Source organism: Callospermophilus lateralis, chromosome 6, assembly GCF_048772815.1.
Source record: "Callospermophilus lateralis isolate mCalLat2 chromosome 6, mCalLat2.hap1, whole genome shotgun sequence".
NCBI classification, from domain to species: domain Eukaryota; kingdom Metazoa; phylum Chordata; class Mammalia; order Rodentia; family Sciuridae; genus Callospermophilus; species Callospermophilus lateralis.
In genome coordinates, this window is record NC_135310.1 from 148100374 (window position 1) to 148119349 (window position 18976).

General features: G+C 43.6%; 2 protein-coding genes across 3 annotated transcripts in view; one reads left to right on the top strand and one right to left on the bottom strand.

Annotated features, from left to right (window-relative positions):
- The window catches only part of Smim13 (small integral membrane protein 13), a 120588-nt gene that overhangs the window by 89939 nt on the left and 11673 nt on the right, over positions 1–18976 (top strand). The gene's annotated exons all lie outside the window — the stretch shown is intronic.
- Nedd9 (neural precursor cell expressed, developmentally down-regulated 9) overlaps positions 1–18976 on the bottom strand; it is a 173089-nt gene that overhangs the window by 28754 nt on the left and 125359 nt on the right. The window contains exon 1 of one of the 2 annotated variants that reach the window (XM_076859190.1): positions 16663–16805. The exons of the other annotated variant lie outside the window; for it this stretch is intronic. Within the exon in view, the coding sequence (XP_076715305.1) occupies positions 16663–16674 (12 nt within the window). The 5' untranslated portion in view covers positions 16675–16805. Of the gene's footprint in view, positions 1–16662; positions 16806–18976 lie in introns of those variants that run through there. 2 annotated transcript variants of the gene reach the window in all.

Genomic DNA, 18976 nt, shown 5'->3' on the forward strand with positions numbered 1-18976 from the left:
GAAAATCCTACATAACACACACTACAAATGGCATGGCATCTATATTCAGTGTTGCAATGTAAACAGAAGTACTTTCATAGGTGCCTTGACAAGGCTCCAAAAGATCATCCCCTAAGACGCTGGAGAGGAGCTTGGATATGGAGAGACTCTGCAGGCAGGACAGAGAGACGTGCCAGGATAATGAAGCACAGAGGGATGTGCAGCAGTAGTCTCTATCTCTGGCTTTGACAGCCGGAGCGACAAGGAATTTATTCACACGTAGGCAGAAGCCAAGATCATTCGATCTTTTGCTCGTACCTCTCCTGAATTCCTTGTCTTGCCACTTTATCACCTACTTCTTGGATCTCGCCCTTCACATCTGAGAGCTATGCCTTCTCCTCTCGTGGGTCTTTGTATGAAGGCCCGTCTGGCTTGCCCAGGGCTAAGCAGCCAGCCAAAGCAGGTCATGGGCAGGAGTGGGCAGGCAGCATGCGCTGACATTCCTGGAAGCCTTTCAAAGGCTCTGACGATCTCATTCCTTGGCGTTAGTCACGTTTCCCAGCACGCTGGCAGCCGTGACTGCGTGCCTGTCCCCTTCCAGGCGCACGGAGAAGTTGGGGAACATTGTAAATTCATCTCAGGCACTCAGAAAATTAAAAGTGATCCCTAGTGCTTCGTTAAATTGTTTGGATGCACTTAATGTCACCGTGGTGGGGATCCTTTATGGAAGAAAGGACTGCTGATGGGCTGGGGCATTCTTGCAACTGGCTTTCCAATGTATTTGTGGAATTTGGGGCTGTGTTTTGGACTTTTGTCCCCTTTTCTAAAAAATGTGGACTTGATCCTTCAGCCTTGGACTTTTCATTTCTTTAAAACAGACGTACGTACGTTAATCATTTTCCCCGTACGGTGCCTGTAAGCTCAGGTCTTGCATATGGTCTTCTTTGCCGTGGAGCGGCCCTAGATTTGAGGGACCTGTCTGGTCAGAGGTTGGAAGGGATCCAATTCTACTACTGTCAGCAAAGCTCCTTTTAGCCAGCACAACTACTTAAGGAAGGGAGACAAAGCCACAGATGTCAGTCCCCAGGAGGCTCTCTGGTGGTCTTCAAGGAGTGGACTGAAATCCTTACGCTTTTCGAGAGCCAGGAATCCTGTGATCTAGACAGATGAGTTATAAGGGAGTTTCAAGGGAAACCAAAGAGTCTGTGTTTCAGATGAAAGTTGTACTTGGTATATATTCCAGGAAACCCTGGGTTCCTTCTAACAATGAGAAGTTCATATACAAAAAGATAAAATCAGGTCATATTCTATCCAAGTTTGTGGAACCATCCAAGAATGTGTCATAATTATAAAATCTCCCCCCTTTTTTCTCTCTTTTCATCTTTAGGGTGTTTTATAATGAAAAAGAAAAGTCATCAGGTTACAGAGGACAAGAAGCTGATCCTTTGTACCAAATGATCTTGGGGAAGTGACTCTGCCAGTCAGGCTGTGATGACAGAGCCAGGAGGGAGCTGACCACTTATTGGTCTCAGTCCCTTTCTCCTGGGTCCATTCAACCTCTGAGAATGGCTAAAAGAAGTCCCCAGATGAAATCAGGAGTAATGGAGCTGCGCCCAGTTGATAGCTGTAGGATTACAGAAGAGAAACAGAAGACAGCGGAAAGGCAGAGTCCCACCGAACTAATCAGCATAATCAGCAGGAGACTCAGAGTAGAGTTGGGTCGTTTCCAACTCCATGGAACACCCTGAGGCACCCAGGAGAACACCAGACGTGCTTGATTAGAGGCAGATAGAAACCCCTTGTGAGCGCAGGTCTAGATGCTATTTCCCATCCCGATCCTTCCCTCCACCTGGTGAGCAGCATGCTCAGGTTTTAACAGGACATGGAGAGCCAGTCCTGGGGGAGCTTCAGAACCCCTACTCCGTGCTAAGCTGGGCACTGTGGGTGAGTTCCCCTGACCCATGACTTCCCTCCAGTTTCCCCCTGCCTACAGAGATTAGGGTTTAGAGCTGTTGATGTCAGGCTGGGGCCCAGCACCATCCTGACACCTGTCCATATGCTGACACACATCCTCAACCCTGGCTGGGCAGGAGTGGGAGCAGTTTAACCTCTGTGCAAGTTTTAGAGAGCCCATGTCTGTACCCAGCCACTCTCCAGCACAACAGGTGACAGCTGTGGAGACCTTAGAGACCAGCAGGGCCCAACATTTCTACTTCACAGGTGAGGACACAGGTCTGGGGAGCCAGTTCATCATTTGCCTGAGGTCACACTTTGGTGTCAGAAATGGAAATAGAACTGGAGTCTAGAAGGCTAAGCTGTCTTAGTTGTGACTCGGTGTCTTAGCTGGGCTCAATTCCATTACTGATTCATCAAATCATTATTGATCTAATAGAGGGTTCTGTGAAAATGGCCAATTCTTTTCATGCCTATAGAATAAATGGATTCCTGGTTTGGGGATCCTGATTGTGTTTCTTGGGCTAATTATACCTCTCATTTATGTCTTGGTCATAGGTAGTGCCCATCTCATGGGTTTACTATGAGGATTTTTGGGGGGGCAGGGGTACTGGGGATTGAAGCCAGGGGTGGGTGCTTTACTACTGAGCCACCTACCCAGCCCATTTTATTTTATTTTTTAAAATTTTGAGACAGGGTCTTGCTAAGTTGCTTAGGGCCTCACTCTGTTGCTGAGGCTGGCCTCAAACTTGTAATCCTTCTGCCTCAGCCTCCTGAGACTGGGGATTATGGGCATAGGCCACTGAACTGTGACCTCAGGAACCTTATTTACCTCCTCTCAGTTCTCAATCAAAGGTTAGTCCTATCTCAGGGAGATATTTTATATATAAAATATAAGGAGGTGCAAGAAGTTAATGATTTTCCAAGTCACCTGGTAAGAAGGTCTTAGGACAAGGATAAGGAGCCTGACCTCTTGCCTCTAGGTCCTGAACTTGGACAGTTTATATATATATAAACTATCTCCCTTAGATAGGACTATATTTCTCTTATTCCCCATTACATTTTGGAAGAACTATATCTCAAAGCCACATTTCTCTGAATTTACAGTAAGTTCTGGTCACCTCTCCTGGTATATTTCTCTACAAATGGTAATAATGAAACCATGGGGTACCTTCAAAAGACCCTTGAATACAAAATAATAATAGTAAAAATCATAAAATGATCTTACTTGATAAAATATGGATAAATGTCACCAGATTCCAGCAGAATACAATACATCCTTAGAAAGGAGGGAAAGCCACGTGTAAAGAGCTTGGTTTTTATGTGCTGTATTTGGTGTTGGAGCAAGAGTTCAGCAGCAAGAGCTCAGCACAAAGACAGAAGCCAGATTAAATTCAGCTGGAACACCCCTGATCCGATGTCATTCAAAAGTGACAGACTCCTAAGACGGTCAACCAAGAGTTAATTCTTCCAGCAAGGAGAACTGGAGGGATCTTTTTTTTTTAGAGCGAAGATGTGATTGCTTGCTTGAGCCCAGAGAGTCAGAAGCTGATTATCTGAACATCTTAGAAAAACCCCAGAAAGGCGGTTTGTCTGTTCAAGAGCTACTCTTTCTCGACCCCCAGCTCCTTGGATGTTTATCTCCAGGGGAGGGAAGGTCAACACAGAAACAAATCAAGGAGAGATAAGACAGCCCGAGTAACTCTACACCTAGCTGGAGGGAAGCCTCCAGAGGCTGGCAGAAGCAGCCATTGCTGGGGGAAACACCAAGACAGTCATGGCAGGGCACAGAGCCTGAAGCTCCCACAGCTAGAGTCCAACTCTTCCTCTTTACAAACGAGAAGGGGGAGCTGCAAGAAGTTAATGATTTCCCAAGTCACCTGGCAAGAAGGTCTTAGGACTCCTGCCTCTAGGTCCTGAACTTGGACGGTATGAAACAAAGCCAGTGCGCATGTTCAAAAGCTGAGGCTCTTACCCTGACTGGGACTGCCATTTAGGGTCCCAAACACCATTTGAAGGAAGCCTACTTGTAGTGGCCTCTGGCAAGGATACCAACTCCGATCCTCCGTGCCTTCCATGATGCCACCTCCTGATTCTTCCTCCTCTCTTGACCACTCACCTCCACTCTTCCACCCCCCATCTCTTAGGTTGTCATGCTCCAAAGGGTTCCCTGGTTCTGACATGAAATCTCCTCTATGGGATGGCATCTGAGCACACAGATTAATGCTCTATGTCCAACCGTCTAATGACCATCTTCATCGCTAACTCATCAAGTACAAAACCCCCTTTTCTCCAGCTTGACCTCTCTGAGGAGACAGCATGCACCCACCTGCTGAATGCAGGAGCCCAAGGGTGGCAGAGTCTCTTCACAACCTGGAAGCCAATCAGCAGACCCTGTGTCCCACCTCCCCACCTCTCCTAGTTCAAGTCCTCAGCGACTCTCTAATTCTTTTTCTGGAAGTACAGGAAATTGCTTCCCACCTGGTTCTCCTGCATGTAACTCCTTTCTGCCTTAAAACCCAGAGTAGTTATCTTTCCAAAACCCAGCTGATTCCCCTCCGTTTCTCTATCTTTTCACAGGATAGCTTGTGTCATCCCCCTTCCAGGCTGTGAACCCCTGAAATTCAGGGGTGCTAATTCCTTTTGCATTTCCAGAACTTCGGCCCTCTATCTGAAACCAAATGCATACTCATTCAACGTTTGCTCAACTGAAATCCATTTTCTGGCCTCTGATATTCTGGTTCTCCACAGGAAGGGCAAAATCGCTTTTCTAGAGAATTCAGCAAGACATTTGGTTCAAATTTCTCAGATGGAACGAACCAAGCAGAAAGACAAATGGTATATCCAAGTCACTCAGGCCTGACAGCCAGAGAATATGGGAGATGGCAAGCAGGAGAGTGCCTGCCCCTCCCTATTTAAACAGGACAATGACGCAGATGGGAGCCTGACCCCCCTGAACCTGGTGTTCGCAACTACTGAGCAAACAGGAAGGCCAAGAGGAACTGACCATCCCAGTGAGATGAAAATACAATGATCTCTTTAAAGAGTCTTTTCTCCCTGTAGCGTAGCAATCTGCATCTGGGGGTAGGTGACAGAGCACCATTCAAACACTTTGCCAGAATGTCTGGGTTCTGCTGTCCCTGGTTCCCAAGCTGTGTCTGAGGAGGGGGAAGAAAATGCTTTGCAACTGGCCAGAACTGCCAGTACCAAGTGACAGCTGCTCCCCCTCCGCTCCCCAAACCCTCCCTGCCTGTCCCCGCCCCCACTGCTATCAAAATGTCAAGAAAGCTTATTGCCAGGGAAATTATCTGCTTGTCCCAATATAGAGAGGTGTGACGTGTAATTTCCATGACCATTCATACTGCTCTTTGAAGAGAAATGAGACAATGGCTGGTGTGTCACTAAGACCGATGGCATCATCAATAGCTGGCTTCCTCTTATTATTTTTTACTTCATTCTATATTTATGCAGGAGATCTTGCCAAAGCCTCTGGGCTGCCACATTCTCCACAACACGACTTTCCTGCACACCCCCTCTCCCCCACCCCCGCCCGAATTTCAGCCCCGGACTATGGTGGACTCACATGCGTGCGCCACAGGCACACAGAGGACAGACCCTGAGAAACTGACCCACTAAAGGAAATGGCCATTGTCAATGAAATCAGTCCTAAAGGAAGCTGCTGGGGATGAACACCATCCAGGTCAGCCTCAGGGCACGCTCACAGGAGAAAGGAAGGCTCTTGGGCTTTTGTGGGACCTGACAAAAATCAGCTTTAGCTGGAGGACCAGGGCTATATTCCTCCTCTCCCTCCCACATCTTTACCTCTGGGAGAGAAGGGGATGTGGGCTTTCCCCCAAAGAAGGAAACAGCCATTTTAGAACACAGGATATCTGCAAGTGTCAGGATTTTGATTCTTGCAATACTTGGTTTACAGCTAGGTTCTGGAATGTTGAATTTTGGGGGGTCGTATCCTCTCGATGTTCCTAAGTAGCAGACAAAAAACTTTCAAGTACAGGGATTAGAAGACAGAATATGATACAACCTGCATGTTTTCCGGGAATAGCCATCACCTGCATTGTGACATACTTTCCAGGGGGTGATCTGAATGAGCACACAGACAGGCAACAGCAGGCTCCTGCCAGGTCCCATGAGTTGTACTTCTGACTCTGGTGAGGCGTGATCCACATTTCCCACAGAAGACTCCTCTGGCACCTGGACTGAGTTTCAACCAGTGATTTTTATTTTCAGGAAAATGGTTGCAGAGTTTAGATGAGGATCTTGGACCCTCCCTGAATCTTCATGTTATTCACTCTGCCCCATGCACTCAATTTTCTTAGATTCCCCAGCTTTGTGAACCTTAGTTACAACATTATGTTGGAAGCATTTCCTAGTGGGAGTGCTTAAGGCAGGTGATATTAGACCTCTGCCTTCCAAAGGTACCCTTTGACACGGCATGAGACACCATGAATAATCTCTGTGCTGTGGGGCAGCTCCCTGTGTGCAGTTGTGCATGGACTTGTGGGTTCAGGAATCTTAACATTCTTCCACTCGGACCTATTCCTATTTGGGGAGGAATCGCCTAGAACCCAGCATTATTGTGATAGCTCATATACCAAAGTGACATCACTTCTTGAGACCTGGTGGAAAGATTCAATGCTCATTGCAAATTTGAATATTTGAGTCTCTGAAAGAAATTTCAGTCTGAGCAGATTGAGTAATATAATATGAATGAACAGCATAGCTGCGAGATTAGAAAGTGTTTCCTCAAATGGCTCTTCTCCTTCCCTGCCTTCTAAGGTCTCAAGTTGGCAGGCAGGTGTGCAACTTCATAGCTAATTTTATTTCCTAACGCATGGTGGAAAATAAATTAGCAAAATAAATTAGCTTCTCTTAACAAATCTGATGATCATAAGTTTTACATATGTGTGTGTGTGTGTGTGTGTGTGTTTGTGTGTGTGTAGTTTAATTCTCTACTCATCTGTGGTCTTTGAGATTTACCTAAGCAGTTTCCAAGGATCTTAAAGAAGATGGAAGAGCACCTAGGTTTCTATGGGTATTAGAACTAGTTGACCAGAATTGACTAGAGTAGAATTTTAGAACAAGAAGAGACCATTCTAACCCTGTCTCTTTGTTTTGCAGCCTAAAGGGTCTTAGATTAGATTAGCAGCAGAGCCAGAGATAGCATCTGGTTCCCCTTCTCATCTTGGGTTTTTCTCCTCCTGGGCCAGAATGCCCTTCCTAAGACTCTTTTCCATCTTGGAATTTAGCACTGTTGCTATTAAGCCTTGGGATTTATAAGCATTTGTCCCAGGTTGCCTGGTTTTGATAACTTTCAGTATAGTATATTGGCAAAGGATCAAAAACACGGGGCAGGCACAAACTCTTTTCAGGGTTTTGTCCCCAGATAAATCTGACAGGCGCCATATAATGATGAAGGCCTGACACTCTGACACCCACTCACCCAAAAGATAGGCTTTATTAACAATAAAACAACCACCTGGATCCCAGCCAATGTTATAGTGCTGGCACCAGATCACATCTATCTGCCTGTCTAGACAAATCCCTCTAACATACAGGTACTCGGGGAAGAGAAATGAAAATTAAGTTATAAAGGAGTAGGACACTCCAATCTATTCTGTTATGGTATTTTTCCAAAAATGATATCACTTCTCCAAAGTCAGAACTCACAAGTTATGACATCTAATAAAGTTATCTGAAAAAAGGAAAAGATCTTTCTATTCTCACATTCCATGTGCTCTTCCACACGGACGCAGGCAGCCCCACCCGTGCCAACATGTGCACCTACTGGCAAGCGTTGTCTGTCTCCCAGGATTCAGCTGGTGAGACTGGGATGCTACCTTTGATTAAACGGTTTTAGATGTCACCTGACCTGGGTTTGGTGCCTGATTGCTAATATCCACCCACCCTGTGAGGTCCTCAAAGAGTTTTAAAACATGGATTCACACTCTTGGCTGAGGGGTGTGTATGTCACATTCTGTCAGCATTACTGCTGCTGAGCTGTCTCAAGGAAAACCTTTAGAAGTTGTAGCTTCTCAGAAGAGAGGAGAGATGGCAGCGGCAAATGGAGCAGAAGAAAACCTCAGAGTGGAATTGTTCAGTGGCTAGGTGTACGGATAAGCTCCTACTTGTTATATGTCAGCTTAGGCGAATAAAATAGCTGTCTTAAGAGCTAGTTCTAGATGCATGTTCCAAGATTAGATGTAAATGCAGAGAGAGAAGCCAGAGGAAGACTTTGAGAACGTGTTACCTCAGAAATGGTTTGCGGGTTTTACACTTGGCCTTGGAAAGATCTTGTGCTTCTTAGTATTTTGTGGTATTCACGTGGACACATTGGGGCTAAGCCTGAAAGAGGAAGTTGCTTTTTGCTTGAGACCTGTTACCTTAAGTTCAACCTCAATCATAATAAAAACCTATGCTTCCATCACATAAAACCTGTAGGGCAATTATTTCTTTTAAGCAGAAGAAAGTAGGAGAAATTAGAACAGTGGTTCTCAGCCCATAGAGGGGATTTTGAACCACAGGGGACACAATGTTTGGAGACGTGGTTTAGATGTGACTGTGTATGGATGGTTGGGGCATCTAATGAAGAGACCCCTAGGATACTGTTAAACATCCTACGGTGCACATGACAGTGTTCCTCTTCACCTCTCCTCAAAGAATTATCCAGTCCTAAATGTCAATTGTGTTGAGGCTGAGAAACCCTGGATGGGGAGATGGGCCCTGGACTGAATTAGGAGAGTCTGGTCTCAGTCCTCACATTGCAAGACCAGTGGCAATGAAATGCCTGCCTTTTGCACCTCTGTTTCCCCATCTGCAAAGTGGGGATACTAAACATGTTCCTTATAAAATATCACAAGGAATCATGAAGTCACACAGGTGAAACACTCTGATTTCTTCAGAAGAAAAAGTCTCCATATAATCAGAGCACAGTTATTATTCCTGCATTCTGATGAGCTCACGAAAAGGTGTCTTAAGAACCATATTCCTCCCCCTCAAAAAAAAAAAAAATAATTCCTCCGGGAAAAGAAAACAAACCAGAAATGATCTCATCATAATTGCACCTGCCACACCAAAAGGCAGACACAGTTCAGAGAAACAAAATTCTTTCCCTTCAGCGATGAACTAAGCTGCGTCTGTAATTAAGATCTTAATAAGGGAGGCAGGAGGCTTGAGCTGGACGCTGCGGGCTATGAGCAGGGAGTCACCTCGCCAGGTTTACAACAAGAACAACTGAAATACAATCCCCTTCAGCACCTCGCACTCTCAGGTGTTCCAAACGAGTCCATATTTCAAAATGTGCTTGTTTTCATTTCTAAAGATGTCTATTTTTCTAAAGGAAAAATGAAAGGAGAAATTTAGTATTCACAAATAAATGTTATTTATGACTCTCTACTAAGAATTCACCTAAATCTACTTTTTTTTTTTTTTAAACACCCTTAGATAGTTTCCTGCAAAAGGCTGCCATAAGGGAGAAGGGATAATGCCTTTGGTGGTTGATTGATCTCTGGAGCAGCTTATGTGGACCATCTATGGAGTGACCATGTGTTCCTGAACTTTCTATGATGATCCCCAGTTTCAAATATCCTTTCCACTGTCAAGCCATATGTCCCATTGTTTGGTTTGTAAAACACGGATACCTTCCCAAAGAAATTACATATGCTCTAAACAAAGACCAAGGATAGACATGCAAGTAGGTTTCTTGCTTGTGGATTTGCCTTGGTTGAATTTAGGATTTGAGAGAAAGCAAGACAGGTAGTGGTAAGAGTCTGTGATTTGGGCAATGAATGTGTCTTCTGATTGACAAGATGATCTTTATAAGGAAATGAGATATATGTCCAGGGCCTGTGGGCCTCTGGGAGGTTGTTAGGAAGTCCTGCCTTATAGTTAATGGGGTTATGAAGAGAAATAAGATTTGGGGGCTGTAGTTCCATTTAAAGGCTCATCACATTGAGCTCTGAGCAAAGAGGATCTGAGATTTAAAGACCACTCCAGGAAGAGAGGGCTTTACGTTTTTGCTGTTGCTGTGCATTGGTGCTAATATGGCAATACTTCTGATCCACAGCTAGGAATAAGAACCGTGAAAATACTTGACAGATGATTGACATATCCCGACACTAAAGACGATGAACTCCAAGAAGGCTCCAGTGTCTATACGTCCACGCAACTGCCGTTCCCTGTATGCTGACTTCACACATTATGATTATTTGGGGAGGGGGGTGGTTGTTATGGGGGCAGAGAAACCCAGCTCATCATCAGTGGAGCCCAGAGCCCCAGGGATGGAAAAGTGCAGAGGAGCTGGGAGTTTCAGCCACATTACCTGTGGGCTGAGGCTCTCCGTTGAGGGAAACAAGCCAACAACCATGAATCAATGAGATTAAGGCTCACTCATAAGAGAGAGCATACAGTGTTTGCTTTAACAAAAAGAAATTAGGGAAAATATTGTTGACACATCATACTGTCTACATCCATATTACCTTAATAGATAGAAAGGAGTTTGACCCAATTTAAACCTTTTATGTGTTTTAGTTACTGCAACTTACCATTGAACTCCACAGACAACTCCCTACACACAAGAGTACAGAAAGGAATTAAAGTTAATTTCAAATGTAGCTAGCACAAATTTTTGTGGTTTGCAATGCTTGCACTTTTACATATTCATGGCGGCTCCATGTTTTCTTTTTCTGGTGAACATAAACATCAACATGTCACGTAAGGAACATTTTTGGTAACATCTTATAACTATTACCTTGACGTATTAGAAATAGCAGTAGCATTTGAATTTGCAAGACCAAGAAGATTTGCCAAGAAATGTGACACCTCTAAATCACTGCACCCAACCTTTGAATAAGGATCTCGAACCACCTACTTAGACACCATTTAAACACCATTAATGGCTGTGGGAAAAGGGACTGTTTTTCTTTCTTTTTTTAAAATCAACTTGGATTCAGTAGTCCATGGTGGGGTTCAGGCATACATGCTGGAAAAATTTTCAACTGGCAATTTTAGTCTCTCATGGTCAGCTGCCCCGACTCTTTGCCTCAGCCATGAGAAGGTGCTGTCACACAGCGTCACCATCCATGAGTTTTGGAGTGCCAGTTCCACCTTCATCACATGATATGCCTTGATCCACCTAGATTGCCTGTTTACTAAAGTACCTTCTGAAAAATTCACCCTTTCCAGCTGGGGACCTGGAAAGGGTAAGGGTCACCAATAAGGCCACTGATCTTAAAATGGAGATTCCTCAGGAGGAGTCTGCAGCCAGGCTGCGGTGTTCCCCCAGCCAGGCGGATCCTCGTTAGCCAGTAAGAATCACCACAGGGAGATGACTGGAATGCTCAGAATAAATAAGATGCAAGGGGATGGGGTTGACGAAATATAAACAGGGCTTTTGGGTTTTTGTCTTCTTTCCAGGCTCCTGCTCCTCGCAATCATCTATTGCCTAGGAAACCGGCAGCTATACTCTGGCATTTTAAGTTGGAAATATTGTATTTCTTCCCAACGGCCCTGCTGCATTTGTCTTGGCAGGGAGGCCTGGTAATTAAGGCTATATGTTACTGCAGAGGAGTGCAGAGCTCCAGGATGCTGGTATTCCAAACCAATTTGTCTAGGTTTCTTTCTAACCCTAAAGTGATCTAAAAATAGAGATGTGAGACCTCTTGCTTTACATTGACGTCACTCTGACTGCAGTAGGATGAGGGCAGAGTTCATCCCGAATTTCTCATGCTCCTCCCTTCTGGGATCGGAACCTACCTTTGGTTTTCTAAAAATGCTGACTTTCTCTTTTCCTCGCTGATATTTCTGTCATGGTAAACAATTCTAGTGAAGGCTCCCTCTGAAACTTGTAGCTGTATCACACTTCCGTATTTATGTGCCTGCATGATTTGGATACCTGCATGATCAGCTTCTGCTAATCTTCACCTTGACCATGAAAAACTGCTGTCACACGCCATCACTATTCATGTGTGTGTGTAGCTTATAATATCACATAAAAGCTGCCATTTGTCAAATGCCTACTATGTACTAGAAACTGTTACATATTAAATATCTAATAAGACAGACATCATTCCTCCTATCTTATTAGTAAGGAAATGGAGGTCTAAAGTAGCTTGCTGAAAATGGTATTGTTGGAAAGAAACAAAAGTGGGATTCGAAACACAACCCTTGTTCTTTCAACTGGGTCACACAGTGTTAAGACCCTTTGAAGTGGCTATTTAACTGGCTATTGTACATAGACTTTACGCAATTCAGCAGTGAATTTTCTGAGTACCTATTATGTGCAAGGTCCTGTAATTTCAGAACTTTATCAAGTCTTATTAATAACAATGAAGAAACCAAATCAACAGTATGTTAGGAAGTGGGACCATGTGCCATGGGTATACTGCGAGGCCCCACACGGGGTATCTGCCTTTCCACGATACACATCCAGGCCTGGGGACACTCAACAATCTTCAAGATTACTACAATCTACAAGATCACTACCCAAGCCTAGTGACTGGGATGTGGATATAACCCTGCCACCAACTCCATACCACCCTTTCAACCTTTACAGAGCATCTATTGTCCAAGGAGAGCTGGGCTGGCTGGCATCTCCTGCTTACCCAATGCTGGGAACCGTGGTATGTATTTTACATACACTTATTATCCCAGGCTTTAGAAAAATAGGAAGAAGTTGTTCCTGCTTTCCCTGTTCTACAGATAAAACTGAGGCTGTCCACCTAACTTGCCCAAGGTCACAGAGCTGTAAGCCACAAGAAACAAACACCCTCTGCAAAGTCCACAATTCATCTTGCCTCTAGCAGAAGAGCAGATAAAACCAAGTCCCTGCCCCTTTGAGGCTTAAGCAATCCTAGATCAAACTTCAAATTCAAGGACTTGTCCATCAATCTGCCTCTACATACAATTAAAGGATGGTTCTCTTGTATACAATGTGGAGTATTTAAAACTGGACAGCCCAGGAGGCAACATGAGTAGTTACAGGTTATCATGGAGGTAGCAATTTGATGAAAGGGGTTAATAAGTAAGGTATTGCTAACAGAGTAGGGCAAAGGTAAAAAAAATAAAGCCTATTTAAGGGATTATATAGTACAATCCAGGAGACAAAGGTGCAGGCTTTTGATTGCTTTATAGAGGGGATAGATGAGGAGACTTTTTTAGAAGGAAGTGACAAACCACTCAAAGTCACGTACACACAGGTCCAGGGGCCAACTTATGGAAACAGTGTAGGAACAGGATTTCCCATAGCAGAGTCCGAGAAGAGGGCAAAATGAGGGCCACAGGAGGTGCACAAAGGGCCTCATATCCATGTGAGTGGGGAGGTGAGTCTTGCACAAGTCTGGTATAAGAGAAGCACAGGATAATCTTGACGGAGAAAACGAGATGGAGGAAATTGGCAAAGGAACTTGAAAAGTGGAGGAGATTTTTTTGTAGAGGAATGGAGGTGGGGAACAACAGGAAGCCACTGAAAAAATTCTGGGAACAGAACTGAAGTATATTCCAGCAAAAAAGGGATGCTAAAGGAATTCTTGGTATGTGACACACTGCAACATGCTAAGTTTGGTATTACCAGAACACCTACAGTTCTACAAAGACTTTTGTCTCTATGTAAGTCATTTAGCTTTGAAAAAGGGGTTGCTAAGTAAATAAATACAGCAATAATGAAGTTAATATTTTTCAAAATGTTTTATTGTGCTTTTAAATGCATTGATCTCATATGAGATTTTAAAAGACGGAGGAGGGAGGGAAGAGTGCCACATTTGGATTGAGTGCAATAAATCATTTAGAGAAAAACAGAGAATTTAAAGTCAAGCTATCAAAGTGAAGAAAGAACTGAGAATTCAAGGGGATGTGAATGATCCTATTGGGTACATTAAAGATTCTCTATCATTTTTTTCCTCAGGCTAGCTTGAGAAAATAAAAATAATGTCACAGTTTCCCTCAAAAGCTTTTCATTGCACACATTTTCTCCTTTCCTTGACCTACTTGGCCCCCATTCAACCAGAACGGCAGAAATCTGAATTTCAGATTGTAGCTTTCTTAATTGTACTGTAAACTCCATCTGTACTTTTTCTTCAGTAAAAAATGTTTAAGAATAAACTTGCTGCATGACAGACTAGATAAATAATTTACAATTTACTGCAGGCACGTAAGGGCTCAGAAATTTGGCAAAGCACAAAGCTGCTTAGGCTTTAGACTTTAAGCGTAGTAGTCTCCTGTACACCTTCCAGGCCTGGGTACTAGTGGGCGGGGCCTCAGGGCTGGCCTGCATGGAGTGGGTGGGGCCTTAGGGCCTTCCTGGATGTTGGTATCTTAAGAACAAAACAAGTGAATGTTGGTTGCTCACTAGTTGTGATCCCTGAAGTGGCCAAACCAGATCATCTGGTTAATAACAGCAAAACACCTTTTAGGGCCTTATGTATAAATCTCTCAATGAACATTTTTAAGTCTGTGCTAAATTTATAGTTAATAGAGCAACATAGCGTTTAAGAGATAATATCTGACTCTTGGATTTTACAATCTAATAATTATCTGGGTTTACTACCTAAATCGCTCAAATTAATTAGCTGCCAAGCATGCATTTCACTCTGTTTTGTAGAGTTACTGTCTGAAAAAATAAAATAGGAATACTAGGGATGAAATAATCTTGAACTTGATGTTTTACGGAGGTCAAAGATGATTCTTTTTCTTTCTCTTAATAGTGGTTAAATCATGATTTCTGAAGCCAGATTGCCACAGTTCAAACCCAATGCCCACAATCTCTGTGCCACTGGATGAATTACTTAGCCTCTCTGTGCCACAATTTCCACATTTAAAGTGCGTGTAAAAAGAATACTTCATGGAGTTATGGGAAGAGTTAAATAGGACAATCCCTCTAGTTCTAGTGTGAACTAGAGAGAAATGGGCTTAAATAAAAATCATGTAGTTTTATCATTTGGCAGAGTATTTAACATGGGTAAGAACCCGCAAAGACTCCAGGGTTCTCCATGACAGCCAGTTGCAATTTACATCATCTTTCACCATGGTATTTTCTTTTTGTAAAGAGTAAAGGTAAACAAGATGAGGTCACTGAATAAAAGTAACTTTAGACTTTGTCACTTTTGTCACCTTCTAGATTACAGCACTTGAAATTAATTTCAGCCATTTAACTTTCCAATAATATAAGAACACACTTTCTCTTTTTTCTGCAAGCCCATTTTTATTCAGCGACAGGGAGGGAAGAGTCAAAAATCATTGCAGGCTGAAGAACACGTAGTCCTATCACCACTCTAAGTAAGGAAACTTTGGAAAGATGGAGTAAAGCAGTTCAAGAAAGAGACTTTTCTGCCAGGTAGAAGGGTTTGTTTCTGATTGCACCCTGAAGTCAAATATCAGTAGTCCTTAGGATCATCCTCTGATCTTCCCTACTGATGCAGATAATGGAAAGTTAATAGCACTAGGAAAACTGACACCTGTGTCTTCAGACAGTTGTAACCTTTTCAAGAACTGTAACTCAGGCATCATAGTAAAGACATTTTAGCATTTACATTTAGAGCTTTTGAACAAGATTTACAGCCATTGAACAAAAGATTTATCACCAAGGTTAGCCAGTGCTATTAGCTAGTGCAAGTATTTACAACCTTACATCAAAAAAGGATGGACCAGAAGCTAAATAATTCTGAAAGAAAGCAAAACAACCCACAGCTAGCATAATCCAGAAGATCAACTAATACAAACTGTCAATCCACATGCATAGCCACCTTAATAAAATTCATTTTAATAATAGCACTTTTGTTTAAAAGCTTAGGACTCATGTCTATTCATCACTAAAAAGAAAGAAAGAAAGAAAGAAAGAAAGAAGGAAGGAAGGAAAAGAATTTATACCCAATTCATTGAAATCTGCTTCTGTATCAAGTTCCCTGGAAGTTGCTTGCCTCCTTAGAAGGGATATGCTGAGCAAGTCCTTTTTTTTTTTTTTTTTTTTTGCCAAGAATGAACACACAAACCATGGTGCCAGTGCCCTGGAAAATCATGCCTGGAACTATTAGACTATGACACTCTGTAAATTTCAGACACAATAAATTGGTTAGAGTCTCCATACTTGGGGCCCATTCAACATCCCCCCCCCCCAAATGTTCTTGAGAAATGACTAATACTCATTTATTCTTACATCCAATACCATCTAAGGATGTCAGAATGCTCCACCGTCAGTCATATAATAGTATCTGGGCTTTTAGTTTCTTCCACCAGAAGTAAGTATGGCTAACTCCTTCTCAGATCAAATGCTTAAGGTAAAGGCTGAAAAAAAAAATCTTGCTTTAAGAGCCCATGGAAGAGGCTCAGCAGTTCTGATTCCTCTTACTAGGGCTCCCCAGGGCAGCGGAGGCCAGGCCTCCGGGAGCTGCTGAGACTTGAGCTAATGCGTGCTGCGATTCAGCTAGACACCCTCTAATCTACAGCGGCTGCTGGCAAGCGACTCTGTCTAACTTCTCACACGTCATTTCCCCCGCAACTTTCACAGCGGCTAGACTGGGGTGGACTGTGCCCTCCCGGCGTAGGTCTCCAAGACCGAGTGTCTACTCGCTGGCCCACCTGCGTGGCCGAGACCCAGCTCAGAACCCTCCCAGGCAGGGACGGGGTCTGGGCAGAGGAGCTGTCACGGGGAGAATCCTGCACACACGTTCAGGCATAGCCTCCAGCTTCCAAAAGAAACGTTATGTAAAAAGGAACTCTTACCTTATACTTCATTTCGGCCGCGTTGAGTGGAGCCCTTTTCCTACACTAGTCAGACAGCATTAAGCCTCGGAGTGTCCGCCCCTCCATTGAGCGCAGTGCTAAATAGAAGCGAGAAGGCTGCCCGCGGAGACTCGCCGCGCGCCTTCCCCGGCGTCTGAGCGCACTGTTTTGATTGAGGCAGGCCCATCACAGACCTCATTTGCATGCCGTCCCTCCATTGGCTGGTGGGGGAAGGTACCGCCCACGCCCCGCCTACCTCTTTAACTTGTGGAAAAACTCCGACAAAGACCTTGTAATGTGATCGTTTCTTTTTAACATTATCAAAGAGGGTGGAAAATAAAACAGAAAGTGGGGGACCGTCCTGAACTTCGGCATCCCTCTCCACATCCGAAATAAAAAATTAAAAAAAAAAAAAGGGAAAGAAAGAGGAAACCAGGGAATGGGGGAATCCATTCCTTTTAAGATTAACCTAAAATTTCAAGAATCCGAATTCACAAAGCGGTCTGACAGTCGCGCTTCCTGTGACCTAGCAACTAGTTCATAAACCCATTTCATTTCAAAGCCATTCACCTCGCAATCTCTACATGAAACGAACTCGGGGAACAAAAGGTTTTCTGTCTCCAGGCCCCTTTACTAACCACCCCTGCTGATATCGCTGTCTCTTTCTCTTTTCCCTCCCCCTCCCTCCCTTTTCTGTGGCTGTTTGCTTTTTTTGTTCTTTTCAATGTTCAAAGTACTTTGCAACGTCAGTCTGCAAGGAGCCGCCGGAATACAATTCTCCCTCAGTGAGAAGGAACTCCCTAGCATAGGCACTGGGGGGGGGGGGGGGGGGCGGTTCCCTGGACAGCTTCTCATCAGGCCTTCCAGAGTTGAGTGTCAGACACATTCAGCGACCTCCCCTGTCTTTGCAGAGGATAAAGGTTAGATGTGACCCCTGGGATGGGGCAGGCGAGTGCACGCCCTATACATCATCGCCATCCGATGAGCTCTGTTCTTTGATGGCTAGCATGGATAGTTCCAGCTTTGAACATTAGGGATTTTTCCTTCTGACCTCTCTTCCCCAAATGACCCATTAACCCACCAACACTTATTATCTGGGGAGACAACAGAAAAGCCCCACTGGTTAAAAAGACCGGCTCTCTGTAGTGAAGCACAGCACGTGGTTTCTGAGGAGAGGACAGAAATGGTCACCTTCAGTGAGGTGAAAGACCCTTCTCCATGGGTTTCAGGATTGAGACTTTGTGAGTCCAAATGATATGTGTCCCTGAAGGGGACTAACCCCAACCAGACTATAGGACTCTAGGTTGGAAAATCAATCCTTATTTTTTTTTCCCTTGACTGATTTGGATCAGAACAAGTTTGATTTTTTTTTTCCTCTCCAAATTCCCAATGGGTTAAAAATCTACTTTTATGATCTAAGCAAATAGAACAGGAGAGCAGCTGTCCTATGAAAGAGGTTTATGCATACAGGGTTTGCAATGGAGTCCATCATTTAATATGGCACCAATTGGCTGGACACAGCACTCTGACAGTCATAATGAGGTAGACACACCTGTTCTGTTCTCCTGTAGGCCTTACTCTTTCCTCATTTGGCTTTAAAGCAAAAATGAGCCTGAGTGATTTTGCAGTTTCTTTCTGAGCACTATTAAGATGCAGTATTGCAAAGTCTTTGCTAGCTTGCAGGAAGATGTTTTTGGTGTCTGCTTGGATAAGGGAGAACAACAAGTCAAAGACCTTTCTATCTGTAAGATGAGTCTTGGGCTCCAGGAGATCTGGATAACATTCCTTTGACCTCCTAAGTGGCCAAGCTGAATCCTCCTTCTGTTTTGTTTGATGAGTACCACTGAGTTAAGTAAACACCAACTATCCCATCCCGCTTTAATGTTTCAAAACAGCATCCCAAAACCCATATGAGGGCTTTTTGTAATTTCATTCTCTAGCTTGGAAAGTTTTATTCCTACCAAATGATCTTCCAGTTTTCCTGTTTCTATCCTGTACAGTAAGACACTTTAAATCCACCTGAAATTCATTTCAAGGTGCTGTAGGTTGGTGTGTAGTTACTTGCGTAAAGGAAAACAAAAGATTATTGGAATCAGGTAAATTCATTTTGGAATCTCAGAAGATTTTTTTAACTTTTTCATTTTAGTGTTCTTAAATATAAAATAGAGAAAGTAATGGTACCACCCTCTAGGGTTATAATGAGATTTAAAGGAAACAATGTGGATAGAAATGAATAGCCAATGGTACATTGAAAGACCTTAATCGATGGTTGCTTATTATTATTATTACTATTGTCATTATTTTAATGCTGATA